General features: G+C 38.2%; 3 protein-coding genes across 10 annotated transcripts; 1 reads left to right on the plus strand and 2 right to left on the minus strand.

The window, feature by feature from the left end:
• The first annotated feature begins 252 nt into the window (after positions 1-252).
• On the plus strand, positions 253-10,201 carry LOC124306512 (tyrosine-protein phosphatase non-receptor type 4). Of its 6 annotated transcripts, XM_046767341.1 has the most exons (18): positions 253-1,382; positions 1,551-1,644; positions 2,487-2,698; positions 2,781-2,912; positions 3,116-3,158; positions 3,330-3,497; positions 3,600-3,720; positions 3,942-4,029; positions 4,716-4,868; positions 4,974-5,206; positions 5,664-5,834; positions 6,152-6,329; positions 6,474-6,641; positions 6,916-7,091; positions 7,204-7,403; positions 7,501-7,844; positions 8,028-8,312; positions 8,413-10,201. In XM_046767341.1, exons 2-18 carry the CDS (start codon positions 1,629-1,631, stop codon positions 8,494-8,496), a joined length of 2,772 nt encoding a protein of 923 aa, XP_046623297.1. In that variant the 5' UTR covers positions 253-1,382; positions 1,551-1,628; the 3' UTR covers positions 8,497-10,201. The 6 variants fall into 6 exon arrangements, with proteins under 6 accessions (XP_046623297.1, XP_046623300.1, XP_046623298.1 ...); XM_046767344.1 differs by lacking the exon at positions 1,551-1,644; XM_046767342.1 differs by lacking the exon at positions 1,551-1,644 and having other exon boundaries at positions 253-543.
• A 128-nt stretch (positions 10,202-10,329) lies between these two features.
• LOC124306514 (tRNA N(3)-methylcytidine methyltransferase METTL2) lies at positions 10,330-12,294 on the minus strand. The gene is made up of 6 exons (XM_046767346.1): positions 12,022-12,294; positions 11,663-11,815; positions 11,206-11,520; positions 11,023-11,136; positions 10,549-10,721; positions 10,330-10,469 (listed from the first exon to the last, which is right to left on the minus strand). The coding sequence occupies exons 1-6, from the start codon at positions 12,129-12,131 to the stop codon at positions 10,330-10,332; spliced, it is 1,005 nt and encodes a 334-aa protein (XP_046623302.1). The 5' UTR covers positions 12,132-12,294.
• A 4,616-nt stretch (positions 12,295-16,910) lies between these two features.
• Positions 16,911-25,244, minus strand: LOC124304868 (putative inorganic phosphate cotransporter). 3 transcript variants are annotated; one of them, XM_046763597.1, is made up of 9 exons: positions 23,011-25,244; positions 22,687-22,960; positions 22,013-22,152; positions 21,621-21,921; positions 21,240-21,481; positions 20,424-20,453; positions 19,788-19,937; positions 17,888-18,265; positions 16,911-17,758 (listed from the first exon to the last, which is right to left on the minus strand). In XM_046763597.1, exons 2-9 carry the CDS (start codon positions 22,778-22,780, stop codon positions 17,519-17,521), a joined length of 1,575 nt encoding a protein of 524 aa, XP_046619553.1. In that variant the 5' UTR covers positions 22,781-22,960; positions 23,011-25,244; the 3' UTR covers positions 16,911-17,518. The 3 variants fall into 3 exon arrangements, with proteins under 3 accessions (XP_046619553.1, XP_046619552.1, XP_046619554.1); XM_046763596.1 differs by having other exon boundaries at positions 22,687-25,244; XM_046763598.1 differs by lacking the exon at positions 20,424-20,453 and having other exon boundaries at positions 22,687-25,244.
• Positions 25,245-25,264: the final 20 nt, after the last annotated feature.

Below are 25,264 nucleotides of genomic sequence, written 5' to 3' on the forward strand. Positions count from 1 at the left end.
GTAACGACCAACAGCCACCTTCACTTCAGTCGGTTGCGTTGCATTGACGGAAATTTGTCGCGAAAAGTACGAAGAGGAGATGAGTGAATAAATAAAAGAAAGTTTGGAAATATAATCTGTTGGTAAATAATAATTCGACAACAACGAAGTCGCGATTGGTTTCCTTCCGCTTTGTTAAGTCATTGTTCATAATAATAAATTCGCCACGCACGTGCAGTGTCTTTAGTCATATGTATACAATAATATGAAAGTGGCATTTCTGAATTGATCGCCCTGTGTAAATTACGAAACGTCGTGTACCCCTGTAATACACGCATACTAGCCTTGTACACGTGCCACACTGTCAGTCGTCAATTAGCATACACAACGGTGCGGTGCTGTGTAGGCTATGTACGATCGTCCGAGTGGTCAGTGTTTTATGAAACCAGGCTATCTTTAGCCCGCGGACTCGAAGCCATGCATCCAGCCATTGGTTGAGTGAAAGTGCATAAAAAGCAACCCGCTTTACGCACGTTTACGAACATACGTGCGTTTGATGAATGAGTGAGTTTAAACGAACCAACTAGCGGTTAACCAGTGTCAAATGGTGACCCGTACGTGCGGTTAGGCATCGAATTTACACGGATAAGAAGAGAGAACCGCCGTGCCCGTGCAATACTGTGCAGTTGTTAACCGTTCGCGCGGGCATCGCCGCGTCTTTCGGATTGAAACCAAGTCGTTAATAAAAACTAACGTTCTTTTGAATTAAGCGTATGCATGACTCGGCACGCATTAATTGATCCTGGAGGACCGAAATACATAAAGTGGTCAGACTGATTGACCGACTTCAAAAGTTGGCGAGAGAGAGAGAAAGAGAGAGAGTGAGAGGGGGGACGTACGGATACGTATGCACGTTACCTCTCGGTGCCATGGTGTCATCAACGATATTCGTAAACACGAAAGCGCTTCGTTCGGCAGGCGCACCTTAACAGGTTGCATGCGTTCAAAGTTTGAACGATGATAGAGTCGAAGTGTCATTCAAAAATCGTCGGATCTGAATACCGAGGTGACGGAGCACCGGACGACGACGAGGTCGGGACTGGACCGGCGTTGAATTATTAATAACCCAACGTTTCCCGTCTCTGAAAACACACTAGCCAGGAGTTAACATTGTCGACGATTATTGCGAAAAATTTTATTGGTAACTTCTGATATCCTGTATCCGTCTCGTATCGCAATCAAGAGAAACATTCCGATGCTGTTGAGCGAGAAAAAGTGGACTGAAAGATAAAAAATTGGAAAACTTCAAGGGGCAAGAAATATATTGGGGAGCTAAACGAAAATCGAAATAAATAAGATAGAAAAAAATCACAACCACTTCGCGGTTATAATATATCATGAATGTAAGTTCGAGTGTTCACGTTTTATACATTTTTTTTTTTTTTTCTTTTTTTCTCTTCTCTCTAACGTCTTTATTTCAATCTCCTTTCCTTACCGTTACATCTCTCAACTATTTTGAGAGTATGTGTATGCTGATCTGCTCTAAATCCAACTGGTTTATATATGTATAGCGATGGGATAGGCGATGGGGTCTCGTTACGTAATACCAACTGGATCACTGACCTAAAAACTTAGTTAATTTAGTCTCAATGACATCCGAAGAATGTAATTACACATTTATTTTCTATTTATCAAACTTGCGGCTATGATATTTTTTTTGTTTTTTTTTTTAACAGCTAATATTTTTTTCATCGTTACATGGTGTTATTTTTGTTGATGAGTTGACTAAAAAAAATGTTTCTTTGTTTCGATGCTTCGTTTTTCTCCCTCGTAGTGTCTAGTTCCTTGTTATCGATGTCGCAGAGAATTAGTATACGTCGAGGTCTGCTCTTTTATGTTTTTTTTATTTCTACTTTTGTAAACGTTGTATACATTTCAGAGTTTGTTTTTCCAACGGTTATCAAATTAAATACTTTTCCTAAACGACCGCTGTGCACATTCCTAAAAATACTACGCATCAGCAAAAGAATTATATTGAGTCAAGATCTTTATCCAACCATCTGAACACGATCTGATTTAGTCATCTTTTTACTGTGAAGTTTTTCTGCTCCTGCTAATTTATCAGTAAACTTCTACTCAAATACTCTGCAATACTGTTTTTTTTTTTTTTTTTTTTACGTACAACCAATTTTTATCACTTTTGTCAAACAATAATTTATTATCACATGACTTACGACGGTGGGCACAGCTGAAAACTACTTAATTTAATCGTACTTTGCGAAATTCGTAAAATTGTCAAGTCATCTGGAACAAGGAATTACACTAACAGCTGTTCAATATTCGCAATAGATTCAAATCTTTGGCTTCGTTACTTCCCCCATTTTTTTTATTTTATTTATTTTTTTTGTAGCCTGGTATGGAATCAAATCATTGAATAATTAACGATTCAAGTTTGCATTGTATTTTCTTCGTGATGTTACTTTAGTCCATGATCTTTCAATATTCAGGTCGCTGGAGCGGCAGAGAGGTGGTACCGCGACGGTGGTTGACTCGTTTTCGCTTTAGCGAAATGATTGAGAGTGTGTCTCGGAGAGCGTTGAGTGGCTCCAGTGGGAGCTACCACGTTCGCGGTGCAGAACTGGCGCGCGATCGAAGATTAAAATCCCTCTCGGCAACTGTAGTTTTCCTCGACGATACTCAACACACCTTTCAGTTAGACGTAAGTTTGGTTATCAATTTTTTTTTTTTTGCCTCTCTTATCGTTTTATATACTCATGTAGCTATAAAAAAATCTGTTTCAGAAAAGAGCCAAGGGACAGGTGCTTTTGGATATGGTCTATCAACATTTAGAGTTGATTGAAAAGGATTATTTCGGTCTACAGTATACAGACAACGGTGCCACACCTTCAGCTTGTCCCAATCCAGATATAATGGTGAGTTCACAGAGCGATTTGAGTAGATATAGCTTTGTCAGAAGTTTTGTCAAACTTACTGTTACGATTTCTTATATTTGCTCATTATGTATTTTTTTGAATTTGCCGAGTTGCCTGTATATTAACAGTGTTGTTCTATTTTACTAATTCATTTTACCACTCGTATCCCACATTGTAATACACATGCGTATACTCTGTTTCAGCGATGGCTAGATCCCGCGAAACCAGTGAAGAAACAGATCAGAAGTAAGGATAAAGCCAACAGTTTTCAAAATAGCGAATAATGTTCCATTTTTATAGCTAGCACACAAATTCATTTCAAAATCCTTAATGGAGACATAATCAGTGTGTTTGATTAATAATAGAACGATAATGTCAATATTTTAGATTGCAACTAATCGTATTATATATTTACAGGTGGACAATTCTTTTTTCGAGTTAAATTTTATGTCTCTGATCCGAGCAAGCTGCAGGAAGAGTATACGAGATATCAGTTCTATCTACAAATTCGAAGGGATATTTTACAGGGAAGACTTCAACTACCTCCAAGTACAGCTTGTCTTATCGCAAGCTATACCGTTCAATGTAATGACCTAAAACACGTTTCATGCTTATCTGAAATCATGAAATTTAAATATTTTTACTATATTGCTAAGTTTTGTATTGAAGAAAGTTTGCCCCTTGCAGCTGAGCTGGGAGACTATCATCCGGAGGAACATGGCCCTGGATATTTATCTCGGCTTCAATTAATTCCAGGGCAAACAGAAGACATGGAGAAAAAGATTGCTGAACTGCACAAACTTCACAAGTACGTTTAGGGTTATATTTTTAACAAAAATGAGTTGTTGCTCTGCATAATGAGAGGTTTCTCTTTAGTTAATGTAGCAAAAAATATTCCCATCGTTGTTGATGGGTGCAAAATACACAGGTGTTGTTTGTCTTTCTATTTTTGGTTGTAAAAAATGAATGCCATTTCCTCATTAACTAGTATTGTGTGAACGCTATAATTCAATTGGTTTATTTACACAGAGGACAGCTACCCGCCGATGCAGAGTACAATTTCCTGGATCATGCTAAGCGACTGGATATGTATGGAGTCGAGTTACATAAGGCAAGGGTATGCACGATTGCCGTTGTATTTGTTCTGGCCTTTACAGATTTCCTACAGTATTGTATATATACGTATATACTTTTTGTGAATGCACCTCAGTTATGCATGAGTTGAATTGTTGGATATAAAAAAAGTTCTATTTGTATTCCTAGTCCTTGGTTTTTTTGAGTATAGCAAAGTTTTAAGAGAATTTCTGAAAACAATGGCATGAGAATAGTTTAATAAAGAAATTTTAGCTTCAGCCTTTTTGGCGTCAGGGTAAAATCGTGACGTCATTCACGTGTAGTTTTACATTTTCAAATAGTAACAATTTCAATTACTTTGTCAATGCCACATACTTGTTTACATGATGCTAATTATCGTGTTGTGAATATTATTTTCATGGTTCATGCACGGCTGTAGCCTTAAATATTGAGTAGAGATGTAACACTCTAAATGTAATGGCTCTTTGTAAAATTTTTACTATCGCGTTCGTCATAAAAATTGAATTGTGAAAGATTCCCAAACTATCTCGAGGCAAAAAAGTTTTCATCAACGAAAATTTTAAAAGATTGAATAAGACAAATATTTTCACTCACCGTAGATCCCCAATAATTAGCCAAACTGTAGATACAAATTTCAAAGGTATTTGAATAATGAGCTTTTCAAATAATGACTTTAATAATTTTAGTTTCTTTCTTTTCTGTTCACAGGATTCAACGAATAAAGAAATTCAGTTGGGAGTTACTTCCATAGGCTTAGTAGTCTTTCAAAATAATATAAGAATAAATGTATTTTCATGGTCGAAGATTGTTAAGATTTCATTTAAACGAAAACAATTTTTCATCCAGCTCAGAAGAGAACAGGTAATGTTATCAATAGACTAATATCCTCTAATTATCCAGTTCTGAGTACTTGAACTGTGCGGATAATATTCTCCATACTTATAAAAAATTCTTACATGTATGCAGTCTGAAAACTACGATACTCTGCTTGGATTCAATATGCAAACATATCGCAGTTCAAAAAACCTGTGGAAAGCGTGCGTTGAACATCACACCTTCTTCAGGCTTCACAGTCCGAAAATGCGTTCCAGACGTTTCCCTCTCACGTTGAGTAGTCGGTTCACATATTCCGGCCGAACTGAATTCCAAACTGTAGAAGATGGGAAACATCGTGCACGAGTAGAAAGAACCTTCATTAGGTAAGATGATGAATCATCCTATGTATGTGCGACGAAAATTAATCTTCCTTATGGTTTGATTTAATTGGTCCCAGTTTCATTCCAAATAAAAACTACAATTTTCTTTACAAATGTTTAAATGGATAAGCTGATGGTCTTTACATGTAGCTATAGTTCTGGGATAAATTCTTTATCGCCCCAGATAAGGTTATCTATATATCAATAACAAGCTATTGATAGCTTGCTTCTAAATTTTATTCATACGCATTTGAATCAGTGCCGAGGTAAGCTGTAATGAAACGCGTGGAAAAGTATTTGGCAAAAAAAATCAGCCAGCTATTAAATTCTTATATAAATATCGTTGTTCCAAGGTGTGTAAAAATGATTGTGTTGAATAACTGTGTTACAAAACTTTGACGTATTCCACAAACTGTCTCGTATCAGGTAGCTCATCTAACAAGTGAAAATTACCTTTTAGGTCACCTAGCAAACGATTAGTGCATGGTGTCACGTCGGTACCAATTGTTGAAGATAAAGGGAAATTATCACTACAACCTGGCAGACCTGTGCGACCGTACGACAACAAAGTTCAATCTCTGGGTTCCAGAGAACCGCGGCAAGCATGGGGTGAAGGAAATCCTAGCGATGAGTCAGTAAATCATGTAATTCTCTACCCAGTTTAACCCCATTAGCTTGTAATATTGCGCCTTCAGCCTTGTCCAAATGATGAAAGTTTTAACAGATTTCTGTGTTTGTTGTTAAACTCTATGTACTGTGAATAATAATAATGATGGTTTAGAGATTTTATTTAAGTAAAAAGTATTTTAATTGTATATTTGATTTGATAGTAAAGTTACGCATGTGTCATCTACTCTAATGCGTCTTGTATCATCCACTGAAGTCAATGTTGCTTGTACATGTTGCATGATCTGGTGATCTTGGATTGGTTCATTCAACACTACACAGTGAGGGTGGTTTTTTGTCCCTCAGAGAGGAAATAACTGGAACTCATATGCAAAGCGGAGCATTTTCCCCCCTACTTGGCTCAAGAGTTTTGAGTTATGCGGACGACGATACAGCTATTGAAAGAAATATCTACGATCTTCCAGACTACAGTGAACCCACTAGTTCTCCTGCACCCCAGGTTAATCAATGATCTGTTTTAAGTACATGATTGTAATCTCTTGACATCGTTGTAGTCAGCTACCTGTGTGATAATTCAATATATCCGCTGAATCTGCTTTGGTAGGTAGAAATAAATATTAAAACTTTCATCATCTTATCACAGATACTAGAAGATGGCTTAGTCAATATAAGACTTACACCGGATGAACAAGGACGCTTTGGTTTTAATGTAAAAGGGGGACTCGATCTTGAGATGCCAATATTGGTATCACGTGTAGCACCTAATACACCAGCTGACCGCTGCTATCCCAAGTTGAATGAAGGAGACCAGGTAAACATACCATATTTTAACAACAATTTAAAGAATTGGTGTGAGTCCTTACTGGGGATTTGTGATTATTGAGCTTGATAAAACAAATATGTGAAACTTGCGATGACAAAATTTTGTTAGTAATCAATCCTAAATGACAATAAAACTAGTCTGTTATATCCGTCAGTGCAATTATACCAAATAACGCACTTATATAAATGGTGCTAAACAAAGTTAATTCGTATTAAGCTTACTTGAAAATTAAACCACTTATTTAATGCTTATCTACATTTAGGTAGTTTGCATCAACGGAATTGACGTAAATGGCATGCTGCATGAACACGTCGTTAATTTAATACGACAATCTCGTGACTCGGGAACCGGTGAGCTCACACTGACAGTGAGGCCCAATGCTTTGTATAACGCACTTGCTGGAAATGATGAAGCTTCAGAAGAGGAACCGCCATACAGGTATAATTGACTCAAACAAAAATACCTACTTTAGAGATTCAATTATTCGACTTTTCATAATTGATCTAAATTCGCTATCGTTTTTTAACACTTGCAAATAATTTTTCTGTAGGTACGTCCCAGATGTACCGCATGCCACTGTCGGCTTGGATGCTCTTGCTCAATCAATGCTGTTGCTTGCCGATGGGCTAGCAAGTGGAGCTCTAATTGCGCAGTACGAACAGTTATACAGAAAAAATCCTGAGCTTGTAGCGCTTGAGTCGAAAAAGCCCGAAAATCAAAACAAAAATCGATATCGGGATATCTCTCCATGTAAGTTTCAAACCATATCTGCTTTTCCATTCTTATTACATTTATTATTTTCTAAATATTGCATTATAATGACAATATTTAACAACATTATTTACAGATGACGTTACAAGAGTTATATTAATGGGGAGTATTAACGGCGACTACATAAATGCAAATTATGTAAATATGGAGATTCCTGGGTCAGGAATTATCAATCGATATATTGCAACTCAGGGACCTTTATCCTCGACGGTTGCTGATTTTTGGCAAATGGTCTTGGAAGCAGGTAGTACGCTAGTAGTGATGCTCACAACATTGGTGGAACGTGGGCGAGCAAAATGTCACCAGTATTGGCCTGCGTTCAACGAGACGCTTACTTTGAGAAACTTGACGTTAACTTCGACTGCCGAAAACATCGAAGATACATTTGTCTTCCGAGAATTTATTCTCCGTGATATTAATGTAAGGGAAATTTTTCTTTAATTTGTGTCGTAACGTTTTAAACCAAGAATTGTACATAGTTTTAAATCAGCTCATTTCAAGGTGAGCATTTATACTTGAAAAACGCATTTAATTTTCGGCGATGTGAATTCAATTCGGGTTCTCTTAAAATTCCATCTCCCACGTAAATTATTTAATTTTCAGACTGGCGAGGAGCGAGATATAACACATATGCAATATTGTGCTTGGCCGGATCACGGGGTACCCAGTGACTGGAGACAGTTTACAACTTTTACGGAACGTGTAAGGGCTGCACGTACAGGAATGGTAGAGCCCGCTGTTGTTCACTGTTCGGCAGGAATCGGTCGAACAGGTGTTTTGGTTTTGATGGAAACTGCTCTCTGCTTAATGGAAGCTAATCAGCCTGTTTATCCTCTTGACATTGTTCGCTCTATGAGGGACCAAAGAGCCATGATGATACAGAATGCTGTAAGTAAAATACCAATAACTTTATTGGTTCTCTTTTTCTATTATGAATTCTCATTACGCGTTTAGGTTGAAAATCTAAATCTAAATTGTTTTATTTCAGAGTCAATACAGGTTCGTTTGCGAAGCTGTTCATAAGGCATACACGGAAGGAATTGCCAAACCACTACCAGAATTCAGCAGATGAAAGTAAACGGTTGTTTAAGAAACGTAAAAGAAAAATTACAATGCCATAGTCGCCTTACTCTCCGTTGTTTGATATTCGGATAGTATAGGTTGAATTCGTATAGTTTTATACCCCGACAATAATATTTTTAATCGTCTAGTAAAATGAATATCAATTCAACAAATCTTCAATCCGAATTCAGGGATTTATACTTACCTACTTTTGTAGTAAGTATTTAACAGTATGTCACTAAGCTGTTCTCACCAGGTGGATATCATAAATTATACCACGATATTATTTTATATTGTACTCTGGAACAACGTCTAGGATTTCTATTTATATTTATCTTATAACGCGAAAACATTTAATTCTCCCAGTAAATCTTTTTTTTTCATTGTATTAAAATCGATATGATTATTTTATATAAAGATTGTTGATCTTTTATTCGTCTAAATGGATATGTTTTACAAATTAGTACAGGCTCACGAAGCATTTATTTGCGGCGTATTAATAATGGGTATATCAACAATTATTTTGGTCTGTACAATAACGCGTGTTCCAACTAGTACTTGATACAAGGCTAATATCATGCTCGTACTTACACATGTGCATAAATGTCTGGATGATTGGTATCTTAGAAAAATTATCTTGACAAAAATGCTACCATCACAAACGTTATCCGACAAATCACTCGGTTAGTTCTATTATTCTATTGTAAAACAACAGAATACGAAAATTCTTGGACCAATATTTTTTTAGAATGTGTACGGGTCTGATGTACTATCAGGGTCAGCAAAGAAGTAGTCTGATGTGGGAAAATGATTTGTGGAATGTTCTTTTTCTTTCATTCAATACAAATTAAAGTAACAAAAATTAAATTTAGAGGCTTAAGAACAGTGCCTTGCAATGGGCTATTTAACACAGTAAGAAACGTGAATCACACATTTATATTCACATAAACAAAAAAATTGGGCAACTTTTTTTTTAGTTCCTTAAAATATTATATCCGAGCTTTCCGCAATATGTTAAATTTGCGATTGTAAGTTTTTGTATCATTATAAATAATTTCAAAGCATTACACACGTACGATTAATTTATGCCGTAACTTTAATATGTAAATAGAAATAACATGGAAAGAAGACAAAATTGAATTTGTTTTAATTAGAAATTGTATTAACAAAATATTAATTACCAGATGTCTGGTATCTATATAATGGTCATATCGTCCATCTTTCTAAGTGATATACATTCTATATTCATTATATTAAGTAGTGCAAAAAAATCTAGGCAAATCATTGGCAAATCATTTTAATTTCATTGTCAAAATCTTAATTGAACAATAACGTGAGCGTGCATAATAAATAATACGAACCAGTATTGATAAGTACAATACATATACGTGTATATGTGTATGCGTATGTATGTATGCATAATATACATACATACGTACATACATACATGCATACATATATATATATTATATATATATATAAATTGAAAATTTTAGTACAAAAATCGTGAAACACACATTTATATAAATCATTGTCAGTTAACAAGTATTACCAGGAGTTATAATTAATTAACTGTGCTTAAGCTGTATTGAGAATAATGTCCAGTAATATATTAAGGTGAATCTTCATTGGTAAGACATTGGTAGCTGTCTAGTCTTGTGATTGATTTGTACTTGTCAATTATTTAAATAAAATCATTTTACAAAAGTTTTAAACGTAATGTGATCATATTACGCACTTCTTACCTCACAAAGTACTTCAGTATTAAAACTGTTCCAAAATTATAAAGTATCGAAAGCGTCCTAATTCTTTTTTGATTTTTCTCTTACAACGGTTCCTATCGTCAAAATGGCTTTCGATACTTAGCTTGTATCCATACCCTATACATAGTGAGTAATTTACCACGATTCACTTGTAATCTCCTATCTATTATATTCTGCTCCTGTACAAACCCATGGCTGACAAACATATTCCTAATTTCATCTGAAATTGAAAATAAAGAAGTTCAAAAGATAATTGCAAACAAAGAATAACTCAACATGCCTTGAATATAATCAATAACCTTGGGTGAAGAAATAAACTCTTGTACCGTCCCCTCGAGCATAAAAATTATCAGACAAACATCTCCCTTTTTTGAACCTCAGTTGAGCCAAATCATACCTTCCATAATCTCTGAATAGGACTAAGCCGCCGGGTTTCAAGTATCGGTGAATCTGTTTAAGCACATTACCCATTCTGAAAAAAAAAAAGAAGTTGAAGTTGTTGGCATGAGGAAACATCTTTCAAGAATCAATATTTCACAACTTTAGAATGATCAGTTTGTAAAATAGAAGTGCGAATCGCTTTATTATAGTTTACTGAATTTCGGACAGTACTCATGTTGGCAAATAACGATGTTTCCTATAAATTCAATGTTGTGTTAACATTATATAAATTTCAGCTTGATGTAAAAATGTTTGAGGATAATCAGTTTCACTTAAAATATATAATTTGAGACTAAATTTGCCATTTTCAAATATCTTAAACAGATACATACTTATCCGGATGAATGGCAGATAACACGAATATCAAGACAATGATGTCTAGGCTTTGTTCATCAAATGGGGGAGCCCAATTTTCCTGGGTTGCATCAAGAACAAATGCCTGGCATCTGTAAAAGGGGGGTAATAAGCATTAAAATCATTGATGCTGAATTAAATATGCCCAAAATTTTATTTACCTTGACTGGTCATATGCAGAATTTTCTTTTAAGATGTTTATTGCTATTGAAGAAAAATCGCAACAGTAAACAAACAAACTTGGATCTGTGTTGTAAAGGAGAATAGGAAACACTGTGTTTCCAACACCGCAACCAATTTCTAATATCCGTGAACTTAACAAATCTGACAATTGTGACGTTTGACAACATTCATCTTTTTTTTCAGGTCCTGCAGATTGCGGAAACACTCGCACAGGTCGAAGGGAGTCCTTTGTCACAGTGCTGGGCGCGAGTTCGGGAAATTCGGTGAACAGCCAGTGTCTATCCTTGAAAAATCTGCAGAAAAGTGATTAAATCAAGAGAATGTAACAAGCCTAGAAGAACTGGCATCATGAGTTTATTATTAGTCACAGAATATGTGAAATTTATGCAATGGTGATGATGTAGGAATTTTACTCTACATAAATGATGTGTATACCTGTTCTGATGAATCTTATAAAACTTATCCCAGTAAATATCTGCATCTTTTTCAAATTTCGCAATCTGTTCAGGACTTGTGAGAACTGCAGAATTTTCGGCGACCTTCTCACGAGCCTTTTGTTCCTGTTCTTCATCCCATGTCACGTTATCCCTTCAAAACATGAGTCATGCGGTACATTTAAGCTTTCATTAACGAGCAGGTTAGGCGTAAATTCATGGGTGGAGTGGAAGTACAAACGCTTCGTTTTTAAAAAATATGTACCATGTTTGTTGGATTAGTCTAGGTTAGGTTAGGTTAGATCGTGATTGATTGTAACAAATACGATTGCCACGTGAATTATTACGTAATGTCCCTACCACGCGTTGTGTTGGAAAACTTGGGCATTGTCAGTGAGAGTTCGATTACCAAACTGTGGCCTTTTCTGAATAGATTTCTCAATTTCCGAACTGTCCAAACCTTCCGCCATTCTTCAGACAGGAACTCTCGAACCTCGTTTTGGAGATGGGTTTTAAAAAGTTACAATTATGCGCGTTCCCGCGGCGTTTATGCCATACACGAGAAATCCATAAATACCGTGGTGTGAGTAGAGATGAAAGTAGTAAACAGGTCAAGCTTATTGGCGTAAGTATGCGTACCGTCACGAGCTGGTGACGTGACTGCGTATGAAATTATCACGTTGGTTGTATCTTTGAATAATGGTGATCTAGTAAGGGTAACCCCTTTGCATTTTTGAGGAAAATTTTGGCAATTTTAAAAAGTGCTGGCATAAATTCTTTCATGCACTATTCCGACGTAGTTTGCGAGAGAAATCGATTGGGCACAGTCCCAATACGCTGCGATAAACGCATCAAAAGTTGCAGCCAAAAAACGAAAACCTTTTTTTTTTCTACATTTTTCAGGAGGTGTTTTTCTTTCGTAATTTCTCTCCTGTTGGTCCCGCGCTCTTTTGGCTGCATTTTCCGAGTTCCTGGGCGCCCAATTGGTCGGGAAAGGGTCATACAAATCACTTCTGAGACGAAAGATTTTTTGGTCAAAAAAAAGGAAGGTTAACCCCTTTGTATTTTTGGCGAAAATTTTCGCGATTTTGAAAAGTGCTGGAATCAATTCTTCCTGGCACTGTTCCGACGTAATTTTGCGAGAGAAATCGATTGGGCGCAGTCCCAATACGCTGCGATCAACGCATCAAAAGTTACAGCCAAAAAACGAAAACCTGTGTTTTCGACATTTTTTAGCAGGTGCTTTTTTCTTCGTAATTTCTCTCCTGTTGGTCCCACGCTCTTTTCGCTGCATTTTCCGAGTTCCTGGGGGTCCAATTGGTCGGGAAAGGGTCATACAAATCACTTCTCAGACGAAAGATTTTTTGGTCAAAAAAAAAGGAAGGTTAACCCCTTTGTATTTTTGGTGAAAATTTTCGCGATTTTGAAAAGTGCTGGAATCAATTCTTCCTGGCACTGTTTCGACGTAATTTTGCGAGGGAAATCGATTGGGCGCAGTCCCAATACGCTGCGATCAACGCATCAAAAGTTACAGCCAAAAAACGAAAACCTGTGTTTTCGACATTTTTCAGCAGGTGCTTTTTTCTTCGTAATTTCTCTCCTGTTGGTCCCACGCTCTTTTCGCTGCATTTTCCGAGTTCCTGGGGGTCCAATTGGTCGGGAAAGGGTCATACAAATCACTTCTGAGACGAAAGATTTTTTGGTCAAAAAAAAAGGAAGGTTAACCCCTTTGTATTTTTGGCGAAAATTTTCGCGATTTTGAAAAGTGCTGGAATCAATTCTTCCTGGCACTGTTTCGACGTAATTTTGCGAGAGAAATCGATTGGGCGCAGTCCCAATACGCTGCGATCAACGCATCAAAAGTTACAGCCAAAAAACGAAAACCTGTGTTTTCGACATTTTTCAGGAGGTGCTTTTTTCTTCGTAATTTCTCTCCTGTTGGTCCCACGCTCTTTTCGCTGCATTTTCCGAGTTCCTGGGGGTCCAATTGGTCGGGAAAGGGTCATACAAATCACTTCTGAGACGAAAGATTTTTTGGTCAAAAAAAAAGGAAGGTTAACCCCTTTGTATTTTTGGCGAAAATTTTCGCGATTTTGAAAAGTGCTGGAATCAATTCTTCCTGGCACTGTTCCGACGTAATTTTGCGAGAGAAATCGATTGGGCGCAGTCCCAATACGCTGCGATCAACGCATCAAAAGTTACAGCCAAAAAACGGAAACCTGTGTTTTCGACATTTTTTAGCAGGTGCTTTTTTCTTCGTAATTTCTCTCCTGTTGGTCCCACGCTCTTTTCGCTGCATTTTCCGAGTTCCTGGGGGTCCAATTGGTCGGGAAAGGGTCATACAAATCACTTCTCAGACGAAAGATTTTTTGGTCAAAAAAAAAGGAAGGTTAACCCCTTTGTATTTTTGGCGAAAATTTTCGCGATTTTGAAAAGTGCTGGAATCAATTCTTCCTGGCACTGTTTCGACGTAATTTTGCGAGAGAAATCGATTGGGCGCAGTCCCAATACGCTGCGATCAACGCATCAAAAGTTACAGCCAAAAAACGAAAACCTGTGTTTTCGACATTTTTCAGGAGGTGCTTTTTTCTTCGTAATTTCTCTCCTGTTGGTCCCACGCTCTTTTCGCTGCATTTTCCGAGTTCCTGGGGGTCCAATTGGTCGGGAAAGGGTCATACAAATCACTTCTGAGACGAAAGATTTTTTGGTCAAAAAAAAAGGAAGGTTAACCCCTTTGTATTTTTGGCGAAAATTTTCGCGATTTTGAAAAGTGCTGGAATCAATTCTTCCTGGCACTGTTTCGACGTAATTTTGCGAGAGAAATCGATTGGGCGCAGTCCCAATACGCTGCGATCAACGCATCGAAAGTTACAGCCAAAAAATGAAAACCTGTGTTTTCGACATTTTTCAGGAGGTGCTTTTTTCTTCGTAATTTCTCTCCTGTTGGTCCCACGCTCTTTTCGCTGCATTTTCCGAGTTCCTGGGGGTCCAATTGGTCGGGAAAGGGTCATACAAATCACTTCTGAGACGAAAGATTTTTTGGTCAAAAAAAAAGGAAGGTTAACCCCTTTGTATTTTTGGCGAAAATTTTCGCGATTTTGAAAAGTGCTGGAATCAATTCTTCCTGGCACTGTTTCGACGTAATTTTGCGAGAGAAATCGATTGGGCGCAGTCCCAATACGCTGCGATCAACGCATCGAAAGTTACAGCCAAAAAACGAAAACCTGTGTTTTCGACATTTTTCAGGAGGTGCTTTTTTCTTCGTAATTTCTCTCCTGTTGGTCCCACGCTCTTTTCGCTGCGTTTTCCGAGTTCCTGGGGGTCCAATTGGTCGGAAAAGGGTCATACAAATCACTTATGAGACGAAAGATTTTTTGGTCAAAAAAAAAGGAAGGTTAACCCCTTTGTATTTTTGGCGAAAATTTTCGCGATTTTGAAAAGTGCTGGAATCAATTCTTCCTGGCACTGTTTCGACGTAATTTTGCGAGAGAAATCGATTGGGCGCAGTCCCAATACGCTGCGATCAACGCATCAAAAGTTACAGCCAAAAAATGAAAACCTGTGTTTTCGACATTTTTCAGGAGGTGCTTTTTTCTTCGTAATTTCTCTCCTGTTGGTCCCACGCTCTTTTCGCTGCATTTTCCGAGTTCCTGGGGGTCCAATTGGTCGGGAAAGGGTCATACAAATCACTTCTGAGACGAAAGATTTTTTGGTCAAAAAAAAGGAAGGTTAACCCCTTTGTATTTTTGGCGAAAATTTTCGCGATTTTCAAAAGTGCTGGAATCAATTCTTCCTGGCACTGTTCCGACGTAATTTTGCGAGAGAAATCGATTTGGCGCAGTCCCAATACGCTGCGATCAACGCATCAAAAGTTACAGCCAAAAAACTAAAACCTGTGTTTTCGACATTTTTCAGCAGGTGCTTTTTTCTTCGTAATTTCTCTCCTGTTGGTCCCACGCTCTTTTCGCTGCATTTTCCGAGTTCTTGGGGGTCCAATTGGTCGGGAAAGGATCACACAAATCGATTCTGACAATGAGACCAATAATTTCTACATGAACAAATTCGCACTGGATTGTCAAAGAGGTGGGCAAGAAAAAGAACTGATTTACAGCTGAATAGTTTTAGTTTCATTTTTAGTTTATTGAATATGCCTTAATTCTAGTACAAGTGGTTGGGTGTTAGTGTATAGTATCTTTACAAGTTTCTAAATTCTATCAAACTCAAAGACAAGAGAAATGCTGAAAAGTCATTCAACATTACGTACGAAATCTGCCAATTGTACAAGTTAAAAGGAGTGCAACATGCCTCATCTTAAGTCGAATATGATAAATGCCGTTCGTGATGGTTATCATTGTAGTTCGTCAGTTTAGTTCAAGTTTCGGCCTGCGTGGAGGTGCAATTTATCCCTATTTGCAGTATAGGATGCGTGTCATATTGTATTGTTACCATTTGATGTAACCTGAAATGAAATGAATTAATAAATACATAGATTTTATCGTATTTTCTTCGTTTTTACTGAGGTGTTGGTTCAACAATATTTTTAATCCCTCTTTCACGATCCCTGTTGTTCTATTGGATTGTCAAATGTGATTAGAATCGATTTGAAGACGAAAACATTCTAACCCCACGGTCGAAGAGTCAACAAGGCAAACATTTAGCATTTTTTCACTTCTATTTTTGGTGTAAATTTTGACGACTTTAAAAAATGCTGGATACAATTCTTTAATGCACTATATCAACGTACTTTTGCGAGAGGAATCTATTGTGTGCTATCTGAATACGATGCGAACAACGAATCAAGAGTTACCGCCAATGAATGAAGGATTTTCTTCCTAATTTCTCTGCTATTGGTCCCTACGCTGTTCGTAATGTCTTTTTTTGCATTCCTGAGGGTCCAATCAGTATAGAAAGAGCCGTACTAATCGATTCTGAGACGAAAAAATGTGGGCTCCCAAAATCGCAAAAAAGCAAGGCTAACCCCTTATAATTTTGGCAGTCAGAATCTGACCGATTTGGAGAAATGCTTAAAATAAATTTTCTATACTCTATATCGACGTAATTTTACGAGAGGAATCCATTGCGCGTAGTGCGAATAAGCTATGAGCAACGGATCAGTAGTTACAGCCTAAAAACGAGAAAATTTTCTTCATATCTTCTCAGCTGTTTTTCCTACGACTATTTAAATGCCGTTTTCAAATTCATTGCGGTGCGATTAGTCTAGAAAGTGTCATCGATAACTGAGATATTATGTCCCAGAATACGTGTAATTCAGAGTTGGTTTTTCATTTTAACCACTAGATACAGCAACATACAGATTTCAATTAATTTGGTAATATCAAGAATAGGTCATAAAGATATTTGTATTTTCACAGACATTTTCAGAACTTACATTCTACTGTTGTCAGTTATCCTATTAGTGGTCCAAACACCGACATTATAATCCTGACCATAAAATTACAAACACAAAATATGATTTACGTTATATACAATTATACGCTGCAAATTTCGTTTCCCGAAACATGCTGCATCCGGGGTAATATTTCTATTACTATATATATAAACTATTTCTATTACTGTACAATGAATATAAATACACGTACTACTTTATAAATAATTTATCATTTTCCCATTTATTTAAATACCCCTTCCCCCTCCCGCCCCCCATAATATATTTTCGTATACGCAGTGAGTGCGTCGAGCGATTTTGCACTGTTCCATCCAATTATATAACTCTACAAAAGATGGAAAGTAACGACGCTTTGTACTTTTGGAATGCTTAAAAAAAGTTGGCAGTTTCGTTATCTTGGCTATTATTTTCTGGTCATACTGCGTTGACCCTCGATTCCTTTGGCCAAGACTAGTATCTCTCCTTATGTGAAATTTTCTCAAGCTGTAACGAGTCGTTGGCCTTTCTGTACGACGCAGGCGATATTTGATCACATTTTTCCGACATTTTTCTGTTAGGAATCGAATCGTTTCGCGACGGTTCGTTCCACCACTGTATATCACCCGATCCGAATAACATGAAAAACAGATTTCCCAAGAAGTAAAATCCGGAGGAGATAAAGAAGACCGTCCTCCATTGCGCGACTTCGTGCTAGAAAAAAGAAGGTTAATATAATTAATTACACCAGTTTTTCTACTTGACTTTCATTCTCGCAATTATAATAAAACAGGAGAAACTTAACATATACATATATACACACACACATATATACATACTAACCGGATTAGTGACTATGAATCCCGTGATCAGGGGTGCGAGGATGGCGAAAATGTTTGCAGTACCGTTGGTCATCCCCATCAGGGTACCGGCGAAGTTCGGACTGAGATCCATGTGGTTTACTTGATATCCGCAGAGCGTGCCGACGTTGAAGGCAACGGCGATCACGAGAATGGCGACGGCCAGGACGGTTTGGCTCTTGTCCACGTAGCCCAACGCTATCAAGGCAATCGCGGGAATCCAATGACCGATCGTGTTGCAGATCTTCCGGGACTTCCCCGTCGATACCCAGCCTCGCCTCAACGTCCAATCCGAGATGTAGCTCGTCGGGAAACTCAATATCCACATTACCAAGTACGGAAGCGCGGAGATAAGACCATTCTATAATCATGGAGCAAAAAGCGTCAGTGTATATTATATGTTTTCCATCCACTTACAGGTATCAAATATAACAAAAGGGAAAGTTTTTCCTCTGGATTTCACGTTTCTCATACATTACAGCTGTTCGAGCATTTCGACAAGTTTTCGGATTCGATCTGTTTTCAATTAGAAGGTCTAAAAATGTGCACAAAGATCGGCAAATGTTATAGTTTCTGATAGGTGGAATTGCCGGAGGAAATTCTGTTAGGTACAAGCTGAAGTCACGTTTTAACAGCGAGGTTTATACATTGAAACTACTACACGTATGAGTTACGAAATCAGGTCGATTGCTATGCAGGTGACGGCATAATCGCTGCGGTCTGACGACGCTTCGGAGCTGTTTATTTTTTCTTATAAATTGACGTACGTGTCCGTTGATCCTTTCCGAGTAGGAATTACCAGAGTTACCTTCGGTAGATCGCGTATCGTGTATCATACGAACTTGACCGCCATAAAACGAACTTCTGGACATGGTTAACCCGGGCGTTTCAATTCAATCCGCGTTACATTCCGCGAAGCAAACGACACATCTCTGCCCTCGGCGAAGGTTCAATGTTACTTCCAGGCGTACGTATACGTATACATATGACTTATGATATGTTACACGTATACCTAGAATGATATCCGTACCCATATATATATATATATATATATAAATACGCTGCACGATCGAACGCGTCCTCGTTGCGGTCGTTGATTTCCGACAATATTACTGGCGATAAAATTGTTGTTAATTCAGTTTGCCGTGACGTCAATTATTATTTTTCGCGACGATATTTCCAGGTGGTGTGTCGTCTGTATTAACGCACGGTTGTATTAATTTATTGAACAAGCCATATCCTGTCGTCGTATAAATCATTACAATCGATAATAAATCTCGCAATTCGCATTGCAAAATGGGGTATTGTTCGGAATATTTTGCTACCGATGATCGTATCTTACATTATTAAGTGTACGTTGGCATATATGGAATCGCGAGGTATTCCAGACAGGCGGAACTCTCCCGCAGGTTATTAAGATTACTCCATTTGCCACACAATTAAATCACGATTGTGTAATTCATATAATTCATAACATTTTCCTCACGCAACTCTTTGATAATTAATCAAAACTGCATAATACCGGAATCCAGATATTTCTCTAATAGATATAAGGCATTTATGTATGATGTACGTACATACGTAGAGTGATGATTAAATATACCCAGGGCAATGTGGGTCGACTCTTTGCCGCATCGCTTTGCATGATTATTTGATAAAAGAGGGTAAAAAAAAAAAAAAAAAATTGAAGTAAACCCGCCAAGTATTTATCTATATCAATTATTGAACAATGATTATGCGACTATGTGTGCCATACAATTGCAATTATCCGGTTAATTCCTGCGAAAAGCGCTTATCGGTCCAGTTGATCTCGATCGCAGTCAATCGGGACACGAGACTGTAAGTCTGGTCTAGTTATCTCGTTCATCGTTATTTGCACTCACCTCTTTGATGTTGAAGTCTAGAATGGCGTGAAGATACGTTGGGATTTCCGTCAGCAGCATCCAGAATCCCCACGTTTGGGCGCAGTGGACGACTAACAAGGCCCACATCGGTTGTGACTTAAATATCGCCTTCCACGGGGTCGAAAGAACCTAAGGTGACGAAGAGTTATTGAGACGTACGTATGTCGGTATATACTACATGCATTATACATTCGCAATTAGCTAATCGTGCAAATCTATCCGCCATCATGCGCATACGTACACACGTATAAGACGTTGAAATTCCACATGTTCGGTCATAAATGATTAATCAAATAGAAAAAATAGCTATGGAGAAAGGATTATTGGCATATATTAGCACCCCGAATCCAGCAATGGGCTTTCGTTGGAGTCAAATTTAAAAAAATTCAAGTAATGATGCTCGAAAATTACTAAGCATGACAGTCTTTATAGGCAATAGTTCCGCAGCCTTGTGAGTAAAACGTGTGCAGAATAAATTGAGATAACAATGAGTGCGTCGATGATAGCAATAAGGTAGTGAGGAATTAGTTGCATATTTTTGGTATACAAAATTAGTATTATATTAATCGACATGCACTTGATAAATCGGGTGCTGTAACGAGACCCCGTATTTACCTTCGTGGTGGTCGGATCGCTTTCGGGAAGCTGGAAAAATGAGAAAACAAATTTTCGTTTAAAATCACGTACTTTTACCGCATCCAGACAGAGAGACTTTTTGATTCACCGAATGACAATGAGCCGCATTTGCTGGCTTGATAGCACAGTGGAATTTGGCGTAAGTCAATAATTATAATATGTACAAGATTTGCAAACACTCGCGGGATAAACAAAAAAAAAAAACGCCTAATGTGTACCAGCAACTCACACCTGTCGAAATATTCCAAAGTTCGGATAAGGAAATATTTAAAAAAATAAAGGTTTTAATGCATGTATGCATAAACAACTGAGAGTCCGATTCTTGGAAGGGGATGTGGGTAAAGTGAAAATTGATGGGAATAATTAATGGACTGAATGGTATCATTGTTACCCATGGAAATGATTCCAGAAAGGTGCGAATATTATTTGGAAATAGACGCGTGAATTATGCGGCTCTAATTGATTAAATAATTTTCGTACTAAGGTGCGAGATTTCCGAGTGAGGCAAGAAAATATTCGGCTCTAATTACCCTCGGATTTATACGTGCCCGCAATAATGCAGCATACGCCAAAGTCAATTGACATTCAACACATGTTCAACACATTTGACAACTAGCTGTCGCGGGTGAGTAGCTAACGTATATTACAGACTCGCGACCTGCAACGAAGGCCGGCGCTAGATAGTTTTTTTAACTATGTCTTTTTTCCTGTTCTCGTCATGTTTGCACATAAAATTTGGGTAAAACATCTGCAGAAAACCGTGACCAGGTGCTCATATTTCACAAGTAGTCTCACCTGGTCTTGGCAGTCCGAAGTCCGGAGACTGAGCTCAATGTATTGACGCTCCTCAGACGAGATCGACGGATGATTTGCTGGGCTGTCGGCACCGTAGAAGAACCACCATATGCTCCAGGCGATCGTCACGGTTCCCCAAAGGTAAAATACACTCGGCCATCCCGCCGAGGATCCGGCAAGAAATCCGGATATCGGAAGCGCGACTAGGGTACCGAATTGGTGACCAGCGTAGACGAACGAGCCTGAAATTCCAAACAAATCAATAACGTAAGAGAGATCAATAAAATTATATGTTAACCGACCTAGCTTGTGTACCTGCAGATGAGGTAATTCATTTCTATCAATCTTGCGGAAAATGACGATGATGGAAGTGAGACTTACCAAGGCGGCCACGTTCCTCTGGTGGAGCCCATTTGGACAAGAGAGTGTGAAGCGAGGGTAGAACGCATCCTTGGCAAAGTCCCATAAGCACACGGCAGAAGCACACGAATATCCATCCTCCGTATCGGGCCGCAGCCGGAATGAGAAGGCTGATCCCACCGCAGATGAATACGGCGATGGCGAGAAGTTTTCGGGCCCCAAAACGCTGGGCGATCAGGCCTGCAGGTACCTGGATCAGCACATAGCCCCAGAAGAAGGAACTCAGGATGAGAGACTGCACCGATGGCTCCCAGTTGTACGTCTGGATGGGGGGAAAGAGATTTATTGATACTGCGTTCGGTATTCACGGCCATTTACCATATATAGCGGAATATCGTTCTCCGAAGACTCACGTCGAAATTCCCATTAGTTGGAGTATCCTCGTCACTTGTCATCGCGACGATCGCAACGGACATGTTCACTCGGACCGTGTAGCCACATGAGAGTCCAAGGAACATGAGCAGCGCTTGGAAGTGCCTCGAGCCGAAGGTAGCTAATCGTGGAAAATGAAAAATTAAGTCTTAAGGACACAATCGGCAATACATTGAAAGCGATTTCCTGCAAACGTTTTTGAAACGTATAATTGTCAACGAGTCCTGCGACTGACGCGTAGATCATATAGGTATTCGAAGAAGTTTTTATTGTATTATATGAGGAAATCAGCATGATACTGTGAAAAACTGTTTGTTGACAATTATAGTGTTCGATTATTATCAGATCATCTTCAGACTTTGCACAATAAGATGACTATGCAGCATGAAGAGGCATTGTATGATACGTATGTGCTCAATGGAGTACAGAGATAAAGAATCTTTATCTCCGACTCTCTAACCGTTAAAAACTCTCGAAATTTATGATGCACTGAGCACATATATTGGTACTCTATACACTACATTGGAAACTATGACTCTAGCTATTACACTTATTACAGACAATAGTTTTAGAGGATTAAAAAATCTTTCTCGCCGCGACCTCTCGTCGCATGATTTCATTCCATCAAAAATCACACATTGTCCATATAACTCACCGCTCGGTTTGACTCCCTGGGTCTTTGACTTGACGGTACCATCTTCCGCGGATGCAGGAGGCGCGGTGCTCAAAGCTGTTGCCTGGGGTGCCATTTCCCGACAATACGATTTCCCCGATGTTTTACCGGGACGAAATTGATGAAAGAAATCAGGAGGAACACTGTTCGAGAAAAATTTCAGAATAGAAAATTAAAAAACCGATCACCGGACGGGGAAACGCCGCTACTTCTTCGCTGCAGCTGCAGAGGACGATTGAATCAACCTGCGGGACGACTTTATATCAAGACCAGCAGTGAATCTCTCCCACCTTCCCGCAAAGTTACCTGCGACAACCACATCTGTAGCTTATAATACTCGACGTACTCGAGGCACTTGCAGGGGACGTTGTTTAATTTCCTGAACTGACCGCGGGGTTGCCCGAGTCCAGGGTAACGTCCTCCGGTTGTTGCGCGGTGAGGAATTTTAACGCGTTGACGGGTATAAGTGGAAAATTTTTTTTTTGTCACTCCGTCATTACTTTCGTAAGAAAAAACACGGTGATTTAGTAATTTGTGGAATTATTATTCTAAGTAAGTTGTTCGCATTTACCGCGATATTGCTAAGTAGCTGGGAATCGGACGTAATACTTGAAATGTTATTGCTTGCGCATCCTCGATTTATTTGTATTTTTTCCACACTAAACGGTTGGTCTAATTAAAAAACCACGACGGGTGTCAACCTCGAAATCGTACATCAGGAATACATACTGACTCTGCGACAGCGTTACATGTACAACGCGTTACGTGTGACTCTTGGACCTTGGAAGTTCCATTTCTATCCAAGTATTTTATAGCGCGACAAGCTTATTATAGTTGTAATTTTACCAACGGCTTATGAGGAATATTTAGTTCAATGTCACAGACAAAAATGAATACCCAATAATGATGATAATAGTAATGATACAACGATTACAATATGCAGTCGTAATCGCTGCTAACACTGCAGTAATGATCTTTCTTTTTGTCCATTCACATGGCAATAGTTGTCAATCAAACAGAATCGTGCAACGAATACAGGAGACTACAGATTTTGACAGAATATTGTATTCCATTATTGATTGGAAAATCAGAGAATTAACTATAATCGCAAACACTTAAAGGGAAGAAAAGAAAGGTAAAAAATGTACACTGCACCAATGGTGCGGTAGTTATCATGCTTCCTATATACTTCACGAACTGTAGATAGCGTACTACGGGTATATTTATTAAATATTGCTTCAAGCATTGCAGAAATACTTGTCTCGATTGCATTTTTCATAATTCAATCGAGCTGCGGTGATCCTAATGTTAAAATAAAGAGGAGGTGGCTGCATGCTGCTTGCAGTGACTCTGTAACTATACTCATTGTCAGTGTAGCCCATTCGTCTCCAATTATTTTTTCATAACTGTCCTGTATGAATGCAACGATGTGTGCATGTACACACGTTTACCGAGCTGATAAAGCGTATAATACGTACAAAACCAGTGTCAGTTTATGATATTGTACAATTCATGAGGTCACTCGATTGGAATCTGTGGCATCCGATTGTGGCTAAACAGGTTAAACAGGATAAGGAAAAACGGCTGGAATTGCCATTTTTCAAAAATGTAAAATGGCACCTCCAGCCTTTGATAATTCTCCTCTTCAATTCGCTCCCATATCAATTCCTAAACTCAAGCCAATTATTCTCCATCTGTCTCTCTTTGCATCCCTGCATGTATTGGTGGTGATATTAAAGTTGACAATGTCCTCCTGCTTCCTTAGATGCATATGTACTAAGGCTTTGGCGAATTTCTAATTATACAAATGAAATATTCTACATTATTATTTATGACTTTATCATTTATATTACTTAGTATAACTAACTATATTACGCAGTGTAATCAAATAGTATTATTATTCGGATGTCTGCTTGACAAATACCGACAGATTGTAATTTCGATGAGTAATTAACACACAGAAGAATGAAGAAATAGAGAAAAAAAAGTAAGACGAGGCTAATTTCAGCCAATCAAGGTGTAAGGAATAGCCTTAAACAGCGTCGTATATTGATTGTAATTCAGACTTCAATGAGTTAGCGGTGTAAATGAATAATCTTTGACATATTTGATATTAGATATAGATGTATGCTCGTAATAAACAGAGACAGGTGAAACGGATGTATATTGTTCGATAGCAGCCATCTTTACGTGGTCACGGTTATATATCAACCTCATTTTTCTTCAATAAAAACATTGATCAATACCGTATTGTTCAGAGTAAAAGCCGACCCCGCATATAAGACGACCCCTAATTCCGAGACAGTATTTCATCAGAGTGTTTGTCTTAATTACCCGCACATAAGACAGGTCCGCGTATAAGACGGGGAGGATTTTGACGGGTGCTGTGAACGACAAAAAACTTTGGCTTATATTCGGAATAATACGGTAATTAACTTAGTACATCGGTGCATGAAATATTCTTAAAGATAATAAAACTACTCACAAACAAACGTGTAACATCCCTTTCACTTGTCAGTTGATCAAGAATTTGTAGTAATGTATCATCTATCCGTATCAG

Source organism: Neodiprion virginianus, chromosome 5 (genome assembly GCF_021901495.1).
Source record: "Neodiprion virginianus isolate iyNeoVirg1 chromosome 5, iyNeoVirg1.1, whole genome shotgun sequence".
Classification (NCBI taxonomy): Eukaryota; Metazoa; Arthropoda; class Insecta; order Hymenoptera; family Diprionidae; genus Neodiprion; species Neodiprion virginianus.